This window comes from Metopolophium dirhodum, chromosome 8, assembly GCF_019925205.1.
Source record: "Metopolophium dirhodum isolate CAU chromosome 8, ASM1992520v1, whole genome shotgun sequence".
Taxonomy (NCBI): domain Eukaryota; kingdom Metazoa; phylum Arthropoda; class Insecta; order Hemiptera; family Aphididae; genus Metopolophium; species Metopolophium dirhodum.
In genome coordinates this window covers 9,012,091-9,027,227 of record NC_083567.1, presented here as the reverse complement: position 1 = coordinate 9,027,227, position 15,137 = coordinate 9,012,091, and the positions used below count along the sequence as shown (strand labels likewise).

Below are 15,137 nucleotides of genomic sequence, written 5' to 3'. Positions count from 1 at the left end.
CACTACGTCTGTCCACAGAGTTTATAAAGACAACGTTTATAATATTAGTACAACGGTATCGTGCACAGACTAAGGCCTTAGGCCTCGGTCACACGAACGTTTTACTGACGTACGTTACGACGGACGTCATAACGTCCGTTGTTGAATTATGTGATTACTTAGCAACACGGTCACACACTTGACGTCCGTCGGATTTACCGTCCGGTCGACGTCGACGACGTCCGATACATGCTGCGACAGACGTAAACAGCGCTTATCGGACGTCGTAGCTTATTATTAGATATTATCGACTCGGTCACATGAACGCTGTTTTGACGCGCGTTAATCGTAGAAATCGTAAAAATCGTTCAATTTCATTTTGTCTGTTTGTTAGTTTAAAAATTTAGTTTAAGATCTTAGTCCGTGGTATCGAGTATGTCTCAGATACCACTACATTTTTTTTGCAATATTTTGACTTATTCCATAGATTTTTGAAAAATATTATTTAAGATATAAGCGCAAATAGGTGGGGAAGTGAGGGGCTTAGTCCCTCTAAAATGTCTACAGCCCTTCCCCAAAAAACTAATGATTTCACTACTATGATTTAAAATCATTATAATAGTATCAATTATATTTAGCTGAGGCTACAGCCCGCCCCCCAAATGTCAAACATTATCCACATCTGTCTATCCATAGAGTATATAAAATATAAAGCATTCACTAAGAATCTTCTTAGTTTATGACAGGGACAGCACCAGAATTTTTTTCCTATAGAGGGGCGATAAAGGGCAAGTCAGTTTTTTGTAAGCTCAACAATAATAAATTATACTTCTATCAATAAAAAAAAAATAATGATTTATGCATTATACAATAACATATATTTAATAGGGGGACGGAGTGGCCGACCCGAGTTCAATACCTCGGCCGCGGGCGGCATTTTTCTTAGGGCAAGTCACGGTGTCCGGAGAACAAATGCCGCCATCCCCCTTCCGGGGCATGGCAAAAACCTACCGGTGCCCCATTAGAAATTCTGTCAAAACACAACACGCACACATGTGTACCAACCTACCCAATTTAAAAATCTACAGTTCTCTCCCGCACACCCAATAGCCTATGTTGCCGCGGTTTATCTAATAAAAAAAAAAATATATATATATGTGTTTAATACGTCATAATAGTAATTTAGAAAATAAAAATGACAATTCAAATTAAGATTTAAATATAAAAATATTTTTAATTGTTAGTGTATTTCTGCATCATTAACTTACAGTCGTCGTGGTTATTGTTATTATTTTTCAGTTTTTAAGATTTAACATTTAAGTGAAATCAAACAACATTTACACCGACGAATATTTATACCAAGTACCAACGAATGAACGAAATGCGACCATGCACAAGTGTACACACACTTACACACACACACATACATACACATTTAACAGAATGACGACTCGTGTGGGAAACCCGACTAACTAATAGGTGAACGCTGCTATTTTTAAACATTTTGAACGACCACATTTACTGATTACGGCGAGTTAAAAATTAAAATAGTAATCCCATTTAGTATTTACGATTATAATATAATTTCAATCATAAAAACGGTAACACATCAGTAAAAATAGGAGTTAAATATCTGTGCGAGAGAAAGGCGAGAACTTATCCTGGGAGGGGGGGCAGTTGCCCACCCTTGCACCCGGGGGGGGGGGGGGGCCTAGCTCCGTCACTGGTTCATGATATAAGTGCAACGTTTATATAGTAATAGTGCAACAGTATCGAGTCTATCTCAGATATCATAACATTTTTTTGCTATATTTTGACTTATTCTATAGACTTTTCAAAAATGTTATTTCATACATATGTGAAAATAGGAGTGAGGTGGGAGGCTTTGCCAACCTAGAATTTCTATAGCGTCCCCCCCTTCAAAAAAAAAACAACTAATGATTTCACTACTATAATAAAAAGCATCAGAAGAGTATAAAGTATACTGAGCTAGTAATACATATATAAGTATACTTAACTGAATAACCTGACCACCCCCCCCCCCCCAAAAAAAAAAAAAATTCAAACACTATTTATGCCTATGATTTTATACAAACCTTGCCTTGACAATTACGAACAGAGCAAAATCTGTTTTAGAACCTCCCCAGTTTGGGAAAGTATTTGGCTTCCCCGAGAGCTCTGTACCAAATGTCATCGGAATCCGATAAACGGTTTAGGAATGCATAAAAGACACAGGTACAGACATTGTTTGTCGTTTATACATATAGATGATAGCCGATAATTATGTTAATGTAAATATTCAATTTGTAAATTTAATTTTTTTAAACAGCTGTTTTTCCTAATCAAAAATATAAAAGTAAGTATATAGTTAATAATATTACAAAAACCGTTTTTATTTTAATAAAAAACTCACATTATATTGAATATAATAATAGTTATAATCAGAATCCAAGATATTATAATGTAAGATTGTAACTCATACATTTAGTTTTTCCCCACGTATTATCGTCATATAAAAATTTTAAATTTAATTAATATAATGTTATCTTACGCATTGAATTCAAAATGAAAGTTTGAAATTTATTATGAATTAAGAATTGCTACGTCTTTTATAAATTTAATAAAAACCACTTGATAAAGATTACACCAAAAAGTAAAACCGATTTTGTCGAAAACCGATTTAGCGTAAAAAATCCCGATTTCCTTCGGCACTTTTGAACACGCTATTGAGAATATGGGATTTTCCTCCCCATTGCACCAACTAGATTCACTTTCCCATTGAACAAGATACTGCAGTTGAAAATCGAAGCATTATTTCGATTACTTACTATGTAACCAGGCACAAAAAAAAAATTAAAATTAAGAAAAACAAAAATAAAAACACATATATTATTGTAAAATCAATACATTCATCGCTCTGCTCAAAATCTAAAATAAAAAGGAAAATTATAGGTTGAATTATAGACTATTTTGTAGAAAAATAGTCATGAACTGTATACGAAATGTGGGTAACCATTGACAACCGTATTTTAAAAAAATATTCTGACACCATCATTGCGTTGGTAATCAAATATCATTACTTATTATAAATTAATGAGAAATATAACTCATAAAATAATATACTAATAAAATGTAATAAATGCTTGAAAAATAATACGAGTTTTGTATGTATTTATTAGAGGACAAAATATACGAAAACGCTGTCTTGTCATATAATTTACGTAAGAACGTTATTTATATAGATTAAATGTAACTTAATTAATTATTTTTCACTAGTAAATTTAACATAAATATTCAATAAAGCTCAGATTATGTATAAAATAAATAGTTAAACAAGTAGGTAGTAGGAAGGTACCTATTTTTTAAATACAAAAGACACAAATAAAGCCTTTTTTTCAAATATATATTTTTATTTATTCAATAATAGGTTTCTAATATCGGCGCCAAGGTCTGGACTATATACGTTCATTCTTAGTTTATTAATTTATTTGAATCGGCGAATAGCGCGAATAGCGCGTTCGAATCAACTTTTATGAAAACTAAACTTTTTAAAATGTTCAAAATACCAAAGTTTTTCAAAAAAGAAATGCCGTTTTTAAATTTTTTTTCGGTTTAGGTTTTAAATTATAATACTGGTATCCAATTTATCCAGTTTCGGTTTGAGTTATAATACCGGTATCCCATTTTTTTCAGTTTTGGTTTCTTAACGGATATACCGATTCTGAAATCGATTTTGAAACCGGTTTCAAGTGCTGAATTTCTAGGTGTGCCACATAGTGTTGCTTACCCTTGCCCTATAAAGGAATGATAAGTTTGTAAATATTTCTTGCTCCATTGGATATTGGTCTCAAAGCTAGTTTTTAATTTTCACTTCACAGTAAATAAAAATATTTTATAATTATCTGAGTGTTAATGATTTGCTAAGGAGACTTTAACAATATCGGTATAATTATTAACTATAGTGAAACTATTATTATTTTATTTTGTAGTAGAGGCGTTTGTTAAAAGAAAAGGTAAAAACTATGAACTACAAACCTAGCTTTTAATTTCCAATTGGTAGAAAAAATTTTTTTACAATCATTAGAGCTTAAACGTGTTGCGAAGGAGACTTTAGCTCATAATATAATATACTCTTTATTATATATTACGGGCAAAGTAGGAAATTGGGCAATGTTGGAATAAGTTAATATTGTCCGGGAATTGTATAGTGTCCATTTAGATTTGGGCACTGTAAGTTAAATATTGAATATATTAAAAATAAAAAAAAAAACATTTTACTGCATTTTTAAATAATTATAATAAAAACTTGAAATAGACGCTTCAAATATTAGTTGCCTTTTAATAATTTTTAAATATATTATCCAGTATGGAGGTACCTACTGAATAATTAATATTTTGAGTGGTTTGACGTGAACAAAATGAATATTATTTATTATTAAATTATAGTTATTTTAATAGTTTTAATTTAATTAATTATATAACTATAAAGTAATCTTAGGCAGGTAAAATAGCATTATATTACTTTTTTTATTGAGTGTTTGCAATTTTGGTGTTCGTGCAAATGCGCAATATACTATGTGATCACTTTCTCGTTGAAATTACGGATCGGTTCGTATTATCGGTTGCAGTCATCGCGTATAATTAGATAGGTATCTCGTAACTCGTAAGTTGTGGATCAAACAAATAAAATATGTAAGAATAGTTTTGTTGTGTTATTGTTGCGTATAAATATTATTCGACATAAATGTGTGCAGTAATTATTTCACTGGTGCCCAATAGGGGTACCTACACTTTGCCTGGGCAACCTCGTACAATGCCCGGCCAATGTATGAAAAAATTGAGTATTCTAATGATCGGCTACAACTCGTTTGCGCAAATTTACCTTTTTTACAACTCGTTTGCGTAAAAAAACACAACTCGATTGCGCACATATACTTTGGCTACTTGTGACGAAAATCCCTACTATCAGAACTCGTTTGCACATACATTTTCCTTCTCACTTTAACAGGCCGAGGGCTGTCTGCTTCAAACAGGCGTGATTGAAAATGTGTGCATGTGTTACATAAATCGTCATAATATCATTACAGTATAGTCAATATAAATATATAATCTAAAATTTGAATATCCACTCATTAAAATACGATATTCACTAAATTTATAATAATTGATATTAAAACATCGTTTTCCTCGCCGAGTTTCAAAATCAAAAATATTATATCAGAAATGTCAACGTCCATATTAAAGAGTTTAAGTCGTAAAAATATTAGTACTTCACTGTTGTACTGAACCATAACTACTGAAACTGTACTAAAAGTAGTTAGGTATCAACGGAAAATTCGAAATGATGATAAGATAATATTGCTGTCAAATATTTGATAATTTGTACTGCAGTCTGTGACGAAAATATAATAATTATATACATGTGTGTGAATGTGTCGTTGTGCGCAAATGAGTTATCCGTTATCAAGTAAAACGACTGATTTCGTTGTGCACATTTTAAAAAAAATGGTGCAAATTACACATGTTGTATATATTTTGGGTCAATCTTGGTGCAAATTGACTACAGCCGTGCACAGTGTCCGGTCATAGCATAACAATGCCCGATTTCCTACTTTGCCCGTAACAAATATACATATATATTTAATTAACATTTTCTTATTTTGTTTTGCAGATAACACACGTTTGAAAAGTAAATACATAGTTAAGACTTATGTAAACAATTTTTTCTAGGAATCGAGTTATGATAATAAATAATATTATAGATTATAGTATATTATTATTCTCTTAATAATACTAAAAACTAAACATATTTACCTATGGTTTCGAATACCTACTACATTAATAAGGTATTTTTTCTGTTGTTAATACTTGTTATAGAACTATGCAAATGGCACGGTAAGAAATCCACATGCATCATAATATTAATTTATTATATTAATATATAATAAATAATACAAGTGTCTTACTATATTCATAATTTAAAAATGATTGATATACAGTAAAACCTCTTTATAACGGAATCGCTTGGGACCAACAATTTGTCCGTTATAAAAAGTTTTCCGTCTTATAGAGGGTAAAAAAAATGTTTCAAGAATGTACGTATGTGTTAAAAAAAATATATTTTAGGTAAATACCTCGTAAAACGTAAATTTATACAATAAGATTATTATACATATTATATGACTTAATATTTAAATTTGTTTTGTGTATAATAAAAAAAATATAAAAGTAATATTTGTACCTTTTTTATAATTAAGAAAAATAGTTTTTAATATTTGATTGCTTTTTGTGTTTAAGAGCAGCACATTCTCGGGCTTTTGTTGTGAGTTCTAACAGATTTGAATTTGAAATGGTAGCTGAAAACTTTTGTAATCCTTCTATGTATGAGATTACAGTTTTAAAATCATTTATTTTTGGCTCATCGTTGGTTTCACTATCATCATAATCATCGTTTTCTACTTCTTTTTCTCTTTCTTCTAAAAAAATCGCCGAATCGTAAGTTTGGTGCGTCTCTAATTTACTGTCAAATGTAATAAAATCTTCTACATCGACATTGGCTATAACGCATTCCTCATTAATATCTTTCAAAGCATTTTCTGGTAAATCTATACCATTGGTATTTGTTCCTTCATTTGAAAGAAACCCGGCTTTACGAAAACAATTTCGCACACATTCAGCTTTTACATTATCGCAAGCCAACGCTATCAAGTTGACTGCATCCAAAACACTTATTGATTTAGCGAACTGATGAGCTGAAGAACAATTATCCATCTTGCATAATAACGATTGTAGCAAAAACTTACGATAGTAAGACTTGAACGTTTAAATCACTTCTTGATCCATTGGTTGGGTGATCGATGTGGTATTTGGGGGCAGCATAAGTATTTTCGTGTTAGATAGCTCGATCTTTGGGTGACATGCAGCATTATCTAAGAATATTAGGACGTTTCTATTCTGAGATCGCATATCTGCGTTAAAATAACGCAACCACTGCTCCATTATCTCTGTTGTCATCCAGGCTTTTTTATTAAATTTCCATATGACAGGTAATGAAGAAATGTCCATGTTCTTAAAACACCATGGTTTTTTAGACTTGCCAATTACCAATTACTTCCTAATTTCTCCAGCCATACTACCACACATGAGTACTGTTAAGCGATCCTTTGCTTTTTTCCCTCCAGAACAAGACTAACTTTTCATTACTAGTTACTTAGTAGGAATACCTCTGAAAAAAAGACCCGTTTCGTCAGCATTGTACACGTCTTTTGCTTCATATGACTCTTGATATTTTTTGTTTCCACTCCACCACAGTTTCTTGATTAACGTCATTAGCCTCACCACTAACTTGTTTCCAAACAATGTCATGCCTTTTTTTAAATTTTTCTAGTCAACCGTTCGAAGCCTTGAAATCTTTGACATTCATTTTTTCAGCCATTTTCATAGCTTCTGTTTGTATAATTGGACCGGAAATTGGCAAATTTTTTGACCGAACGCTGATAAACCGCTCATACAACTTTTGGTCAATTTCTTCAAATGAGGGAGTTTTTACTCTTTTACTCTTTCCCGAGTTTTTGCTATTTACCCATTCATCCATAATCTTTTCTTTATTTTTTATCGCGTCGTAAACTTGAGTTTTTCCACATTTAAATCTAGTAATAAGTTCCTTCGTACTTAGTTTTTGTGTCTCCTTCAATTCGATTAGTATAACTTTATCGGGCAAAGTCAGAGCTGTACGCCTGTACGTGGCATATTAGCGAGTAAAAACTAAAAACAGTACGAAAACAAACGAAATCACAACGATAAAACAGACGGTGAGCACTGCACGTTTACTAAACGATATGAACAATTTGACAGAAAAAAGACGACTGGGCAGTTCATATTAACAAAAATACGTTAAAGATATGTACACATACGTACATATCTAATCTATATATTATATAAAAAGACTTGTCCTGGGTGATTCATCATCGCCTAGCCGGAACTGCTGAAGCTATGGATATGAAATTTTCAGTAAATGTATTTATTACTATGTATAGGCACACTAAGAAAGGATTTTTTGAAATTCGCATTTTAAATAGCTGCTCAAACAGGGACATTGAGGTTCAAGATGGAAAATGGAAATTTTATTTTTATTCATTAATAGTTGCCATTGGTTACACTCTACAGTAGAAATTAGTAATTATTTATTATTGGTTGTCATTGGTTATTCGGGCGGATCAGGTACAATAGCTGGCATCAATTCGAATTATATTATAATATCAAAATTAACTTGGTATAACTTCGATAATTTAGAGTTAAATCCTACACTTACGTACAAACAGCACTGGGTCTGCGACCTACCACGGATAAATTGCCTACCTGATATTGCCTACCCTATTGCCTATACTGCTGCGAATCAAAATTTTTATTCCAGGAAACAGAAAAGTTAAGATACATTTCGAACACCATACACCGAATATTAAATAACGAATTGAACAAAGTTTGAGTCATATAGAGTTGGTACATTTAACGGGCAACGAAGTGCACAGGATCAGCAGATATATAGATATGTCTCGGATACTCAACACTTTATCGATAACACATTATATTATTAATCTGTAAAGAAGATAGGCTAATTTAAAAGTGTTAAATTTGTTTTTTTTTTTATTCATCGGATTTTAGAACGGTTGCGTTAGGCTTTTGTATTAATTGATTATATTAATCCTCCGTGGGTGGAATTAAGTAAAAATGACAAACTTGGTACAATTTTTATACTTTAGAGTTAAATCTTACACTTACGTACAAACAGCACGGGGTCCGCGATCTACCGCAGGTAGATTGCCTACCTGATAAAATACTGCTGCGAATCAGAATTTTTATTCCTGGCAACAGAAAAGTTAGGATAAATTGTGAACACTGATGCGGGCCTAGTGAAGGCCGCGTGGGTGCGGTGATGTTGAGGTAGAGGGTTCACACGACAAAACAAAAAAAGAAAAAACACAAATTTTGCGATGTGAGGGTTAAATTTATTTCACGGATGAACAAAAAAGAAATGTGTTTGTGGCCCTGTCGGTCACTGAACAAAAACAAATCAAACGAAAAACAAAAGAAGAGAAAAAAAAAAAAGACGATTGGCCGGGGACGTGTGTGTCAGTCTCGTGCGGGTCGTCGGTAAAAAACTGGTGACATTACAATCCGGTTCACTCAACGGCCGGCCGACGGTTCACAGCGCGGGTGTCGCGCGCCGGCGTCGTCCATCGTCGATTGGCGGTTTGTTTGAGAAGCGTTGCGCGGCTTTCCGCGTAAAAGGCTATTTGAATTCAAACAGCTATTACGCGGGACCGCGTCATACTCCCCCCCCAAACCGCCAACGGCGGTGGTGTTCCGGCCGTTGCCGGTGTTGTCAAAGGGTGTGTGTGGAGGGTGGGTGTGGTAGACACCTGTCCGTGGGCACGTTTTTCCAGCTGTGTTCAGCGGACGTGGCCCTGGTGGTATCTAGTCATGTTGGGGGGACGTGGGGGGACTGAAGTACATGAGGCTGACCTCCATGTCTTCAGTGCCAGCCATGCCTGCGTCGGTCTCACCTAACAGGTCCGCCTCCTCTTCCGGGGATATTTCCATATCCGCGGTTTGAGGGGTCGCGGCTGTTGGTTCTTCCGCGGTTCCGGTTGTTCCGGAAGTGTTTGTCACTTCCGGTACCATGACCACGGTGAGGTCCGGTGTCGCAGGTTCTGGCTGTGGCGGGACGGGGGCTGGTGTTGGCGCCGGTTTTTCCAGGCGGTGTTGCTGGGACGTCTGCTTTGACTTGTAGTCCCGCATCCGCTGTTTGTTCCGGCGCTGGCGGGCGTTGAGTGAAGCCGGTGGTGTTGCGTCGGTGGTGTTGTCCCTTTTTGGCAGCGGGTTGACGGGCGGTCCTGGAGGCGGGATGGTTGATGTCCTCGGTGCCGGTACTGGTCTCTCCATCAGTGGGTGGGGAGGCAGTCTCGCCGGTGCCCGACTTGTTGTTGTTGGTGGCGCCGGTCGAGTTCGGGTCGCCGGTCGTGCTGCGGCTACCGGTCGTGCCGTGGCCGTCGGTCGAGTCACCCGCCTGGGGCTGCGCGACCTATTGAGCCGCATTGCGGTTGCGGGTTCGCCGCTCGTCGCCCTTTGGAAGACGACGGTCCGGTCCTCCCACCCACGCGTGTAGGCGGCCCACAGTACCGGGTCCCGCTGCAACTGCGCCGTGGTCATCTGGCGGACCCGTGCCGCCGTGGTGGTGTTGGTGCCCTCCTCCATGCTGACTGACCTCAGCAGCTGCTGGCTGCGTTCCAGCAGTTCCGCCGCTTGTTGGAGGGTGCTGGATGTGGCTGGTGGTTGACGCTCCATTGGTGCTATTCCGACTGAAATGATGTACACCAAATGCTATTGTGGGTTTATGGTTGGGGTGGGGGTTGGGTGGGGGGTGTTTTGGGCGCTGCGGTGTTTGCGCGTTTTAGGCAGGACACGTGGATCTTGCGTGCTGGCTGTTGGTCTGTGGTGAACACACCTTTGCCTACGCGTTTGTGTAGCTTTACCGGTCCCCACCATTTCGGTGCGAAGCCGGCGTGAAATTTTTTGTGCGCGTTTGACAGGTGGTGTGCCTTGTAGTACACTGTGTCACCTGTTTTGTACTTTGTGTCCGTCGGCCCACCTGTTACCGGTGGTGCGGTCAGTACATTGTTTTCGCGACTCGCCCTAGCCATGTTTATTTGTTCGATCGGGTTGTCCGCTGTCCGCGACAGTATCCAGTCCCCCGGCCTTTTGCCCTCTCTCCCGAGGACGAGTACCGATGGTGGATATCCTGTCCGGTCGTTACGCCTGTTCCTGATCGAAAAAAGAATGGGGGCTAGCTTGGTGTCCCAGGTGTTGTGGTTGCCGTCGATGAGTAGCGCGCGTAGACCTTTTTTTAATTCCTGGTTACGGCGTTCGACTGGGTTGGCCCTCGGGTGATATACCGGAGTTGTCCAGCCCTCGGCCCCCCACTGTTCGATCGCTTTACGCATATCGTTTGCTACGAACTGTGGGCCGTTATCGCTTAAGCACACACGGGGGTATCCGAAACGTGAAAAGAATTCTCGTTCAAGCGTTTCGGTTATTGTTTTTGTAGTGGCTGTTCCGAGGGGGTATGCCTCGGTCCATCTACTAAACAGATCCGTGGCGACCAGTATGTATTGTTTTCCCCTACTCGTACGCGGGTAGGGGCCCATGAGGTCTATGCTAACCACCTCCCAGGGGTGTCGGGGTATTCTGGTGGTCGCGGGGGTCATCTGCGCGCGTGTTCAGTGGTTTGGTACACGCGCATATGTGACACGAATTGACGTACAGTCGGATGTCGTTTTTTTTGTCCTTTCCAAAAAAACCGTTGTTTTTACCGCTCTGTACGTTTCTTTCCAGCCCGGGTGGTTTGCGAGTACGTGATCGTGGTATGTCCAGATCACGTTCTGCGTCTTGTTCTTTGGGAATGACTACGGGTGTATGTGTTCGCCCACAAATTTATCCGCAGAAGACCGTCGGTAAAAATGTATTTATTTTTTTTATCCGTGGTACTTCCGGTATTGTGCGCTGGGTCGTCCGTTGTCATGTTGCGCGCTGTGTCTCGTGTATTGGGGTCATTGGCCTGCCATGTCACGAGCATAGCGTGTGTGATTGTGGGACCACTAGTGGTGTTAGCCGGGTCCGTCGTGGCGAACAGATTGTCGGCCGGTGAGCTAGTAGCAGTGGTGAGTGGTGAGGTGGGTACTCCTACTAGTCGTTCCTCGAGGTGTTTCCTCGTCTACCGGTGACCCGGTGGTTGGGTTGCGGGATAGCATGTCCGGCGCCTCGTTCTGTACGCCGGGCACATGTGTGGTTTTGTAGTCCAGGTTAGCCAGCTGTAGTGCCCACCTGGTTAACTTGGAATTTGTGTTTTTGGCTCGGTGGAGCCATGTGAGTGCCGAGTTGTCGGTGAATAGGTCAAAGCGGCGGGCCTCTAGGTATGGTCTAAACTTGTCGGTTGCCCAGATTATCGCGAGGCACTCGCGTTCTACCGCGGCGTACCTTGTTTGCGTATCACTAAACTTTTTGCTTGCGTAGGCGATTATCCGCCTTTCGTCCGGGCTGTCACCCCGTTGGAAAAGGACGGCACCTGCTCCTATTTCGCTAGCATCGGTTTGTAGGCAAAACGGTTTTCCGTAATCTGGCGTCGACTGTTTTTGGCGAATCGTACAGAGCGCGTTTTATTTTGGTAAATGCGGCCTGTTCGGTTTCGGTCCACGACCATTTGGTCCCCTGTTTGAGTCTATTCGTTAGGGGTGCTATGGTGTCCGCGTAGTTGTCGACAAACTGGCTGTACCAGTTGCAAACGCCCAGGAACTTCCGTAGGTCCCTCAGTTTGGTTGGTGGGGGGGTAGTTTATGATGCCCTCTAGTTTCTCCGGTTGTTTGTCTATTCCTTCGGAGGTGACTAGGTGTCCGAGAAATGAAATTTCGGTGGCTCCGAATTTGCACTTTTCGGGGTTGCACGTGAGCCCGTGTCTCTGTAGACGTTCTAGAACTTTGTCCAAGTGGCACTGTGGTGTTCGTCCACAGTGTTCGAAAACACCACTATATCATCTAGATATACGCGGACGAACTCGTCCAGGTACCCCCTCAGGACTTCGTCCCATTAATCGCACGATGGTCATGGGGCTGTTTTTGAGGCCGAAGGGGGAGGACTCGGAATTGGTATAGGCCCCGACGCGTCCGGAATGCCGTGTATTTTCGCGCGTTTTGGTTAAGTGGGGACCTGCCAGTAACCCGACTTAAGGTCCAGGACGCTGAATACTTTTTGCGCCTCTCATCTGACGTATCAGCGTATTGAGGTCGGGCATTGGGTAAGCGTCAGACTCAGTGATATCATTGAGCCGCCTATAATCAATGCATAGTCGGGTTGAGCCGTCTTTCTTTTTTGCTAGAACGATGGGTGCGGCCCACGGGGATGTGCTCTGTTCTACCAGTCCCTGCTCTTCCATGTCCGTATCATGGTGTCGATTGTGGCCTGTTTTACCGGTGGGTAGGGATATGGTTTGAGTGCTATGGGTGTTTGGTTTTTGAGGAGGATGTCGTGTTCAATTAACCTGGTGCGTCCTACCCTACCGTTGAATACGTCCGGATAGTTGCGTACTACTTCGGCGAGTTTCGCGCGTGTGTGGTGGTCACCGTTTATTGTTAATTTGTCGACATCTAGTGCTGGGGTTGGGGTGGGTGTCCGCCCTTTCCAGCACGCTGTTGTTCTCCTATCCGAACCTAAATGGATAGTGCTCGTTGTGTAGTCCCAGGTGACTTCGTTTTGTACGAGAAAGTCGTGACCTAGGAGCATATAGTAGTGCCATACCCATTTCTAGGCGTCGCATTGTTTCTGCAATGCGGCGTTGGTCGTCGCCAAAGCGGGTCATGCAGTCCTCGAGCATGGTCAGTCGCGATTCCAGACTGTGCCCATGCGCCGAGTTTTCCGCCGCTTGCCGTACCTCCTTAATTATGGACCGACTCGCTTGAATCATGTCCATAGCCTGTTGGTGTGTGGGTGTGTGTGGTTTATTGGTGGTGGTGTTCGGTGGCTGGGCGGGTGATGATTCGACCGGTTGGTTTTCCCTTTGTCCGGCGTCAAGTATTTGACCTGTTGTCAGGTTGTTTCCGGTATGTCCGGCGGGTTCCATAGGCGGAAACCGGACTTCATTGGCCTGTAGGTTCAGGTCCGTGAAGTGTTGTATCAACCGGATTTCAAGATCATCCTTCGCGCCCGTATTCGACAACTCGCGCTGCCTGCATTCGTAGCGCAACTCCGCGGCGGTCAACTCATTAATATATTTTCCCGACATGACGTCCGGTTGTTTTTCCGGTGTTGTTTACGGGAAAATATAAAATGTGGCTGTTGTCGGTGGAACGGTCGTCGCATTCCTTCGATCAGCTGTGTTGACCGTTTATCGGTGTTTATTTGCGTACGGAATGTAGGTCAGTGGGTTGTTATTGTTTTGTTATTGCGCTTGCCGGGCGATCACAGTAACCGGTTTTCGCAGAGTGTTACGGCTGCGCGTGTGTGCGTTATCCGGCCCACTACTGCGATTAGGGAAGACGGCGGCTGTCGCTTTGGGTGGCGGCGACGGCAGTCCGATTATGTGGTATTTCTGTCCCAGGTAATCGCGTGTTGACGTTATCGGTGGTGGTGCTGGGCGGTGGTGGTGTGACCCTCTCGCGCTCTTGCGTTCCTACCTACCTACGTCGTGTGTGTGTGGACTTTGGAGCGTCGCGCGCGGTGTAGTCGGTGCGTCCGTAAATCGGGCGGCGTGGCTGGTCGTTACGTCCTTATGTAATATATTACGTAACGCCGGTTTTTCCGTTTTCGCCAGCTAACCACGTTTTTGTCGGATCGCGTCGGGGACTTTTTCCAAGTCGCGCAACGGGAAGGGTATATGATGGTGGTAGTAAGGGGTAAGTTAATAAGTTCTCACTTACCGGTGATTCCTGTACGGGGAGCCAGTTGATGCGGGCCTAGTGAAGGCCGCGTGGGTGCGGTGATGTTGAGGTAGAGGGTTCACACGACAAAACAAAAAAAGAAAAAACACAAATTTTGCGATGTGAGGGTTAAATTTATTTCACGGATGAACAAAAAAGAAATGCGTTTGTGGCCCTGTCGGTCACTGAACAAAAACAAATCAAACGAAAAACAAAAGAAGAGAAAAAAAAAAAAAGACGATTGGCCGGGGACGTGTGTGTCAGTCTCGTGCGGGTCGTCGGTAAAAACTGGTGACATTACAATCCGGTTCACTCAACGGCCGGCCGACGGTTCACAGCGCGGGTGTCGCGCGCTGGCGTCGTCCATCGTCGATTGGCGGTTTGTTTGAGAAGCGTTGCGCGGCTTTCCGCGTAAAAGGCTATTTGAATTCAAACAGCTATTACGCGGGACCGCGTCAACACCATACACCATACACCGAATATTAAATAACGAATTGAACAAAGTTTGAGTCTTATACAATTGGTACATTTAACGGGCAACGATCAGCTAGTCTTTAATAATAAACAAATCATTATGACAATCGTGAAACGATAGCGTCGAATGATATTTCAGATAATGATAAAGTTTAGGTTATCTAGTAACCAAACATATATTATATATAGACATATATTATATTATACATATAGTTAAGT

At 40.6% G+C, this 15,137-nt stretch overlaps 1 protein-coding gene across 1 annotated transcript; it reads right to left on the bottom strand.

Moving 5' to 3' along the window:
• Positions 1-10,370: 10,370 nt before the first annotated feature.
• On the bottom strand, positions 10,371-11,183 carry LOC132950731 (uncharacterized protein K02A2.6-like). The gene has a single exon (XM_061022274.1). The coding sequence runs from the start codon at positions 11,181-11,183 to the stop codon at positions 10,371-10,373; it is 813 nt and encodes a 270-aa protein (XP_060878257.1).
• Between the last annotated feature and the right edge of the window lie 3,954 nt (positions 11,184-15,137).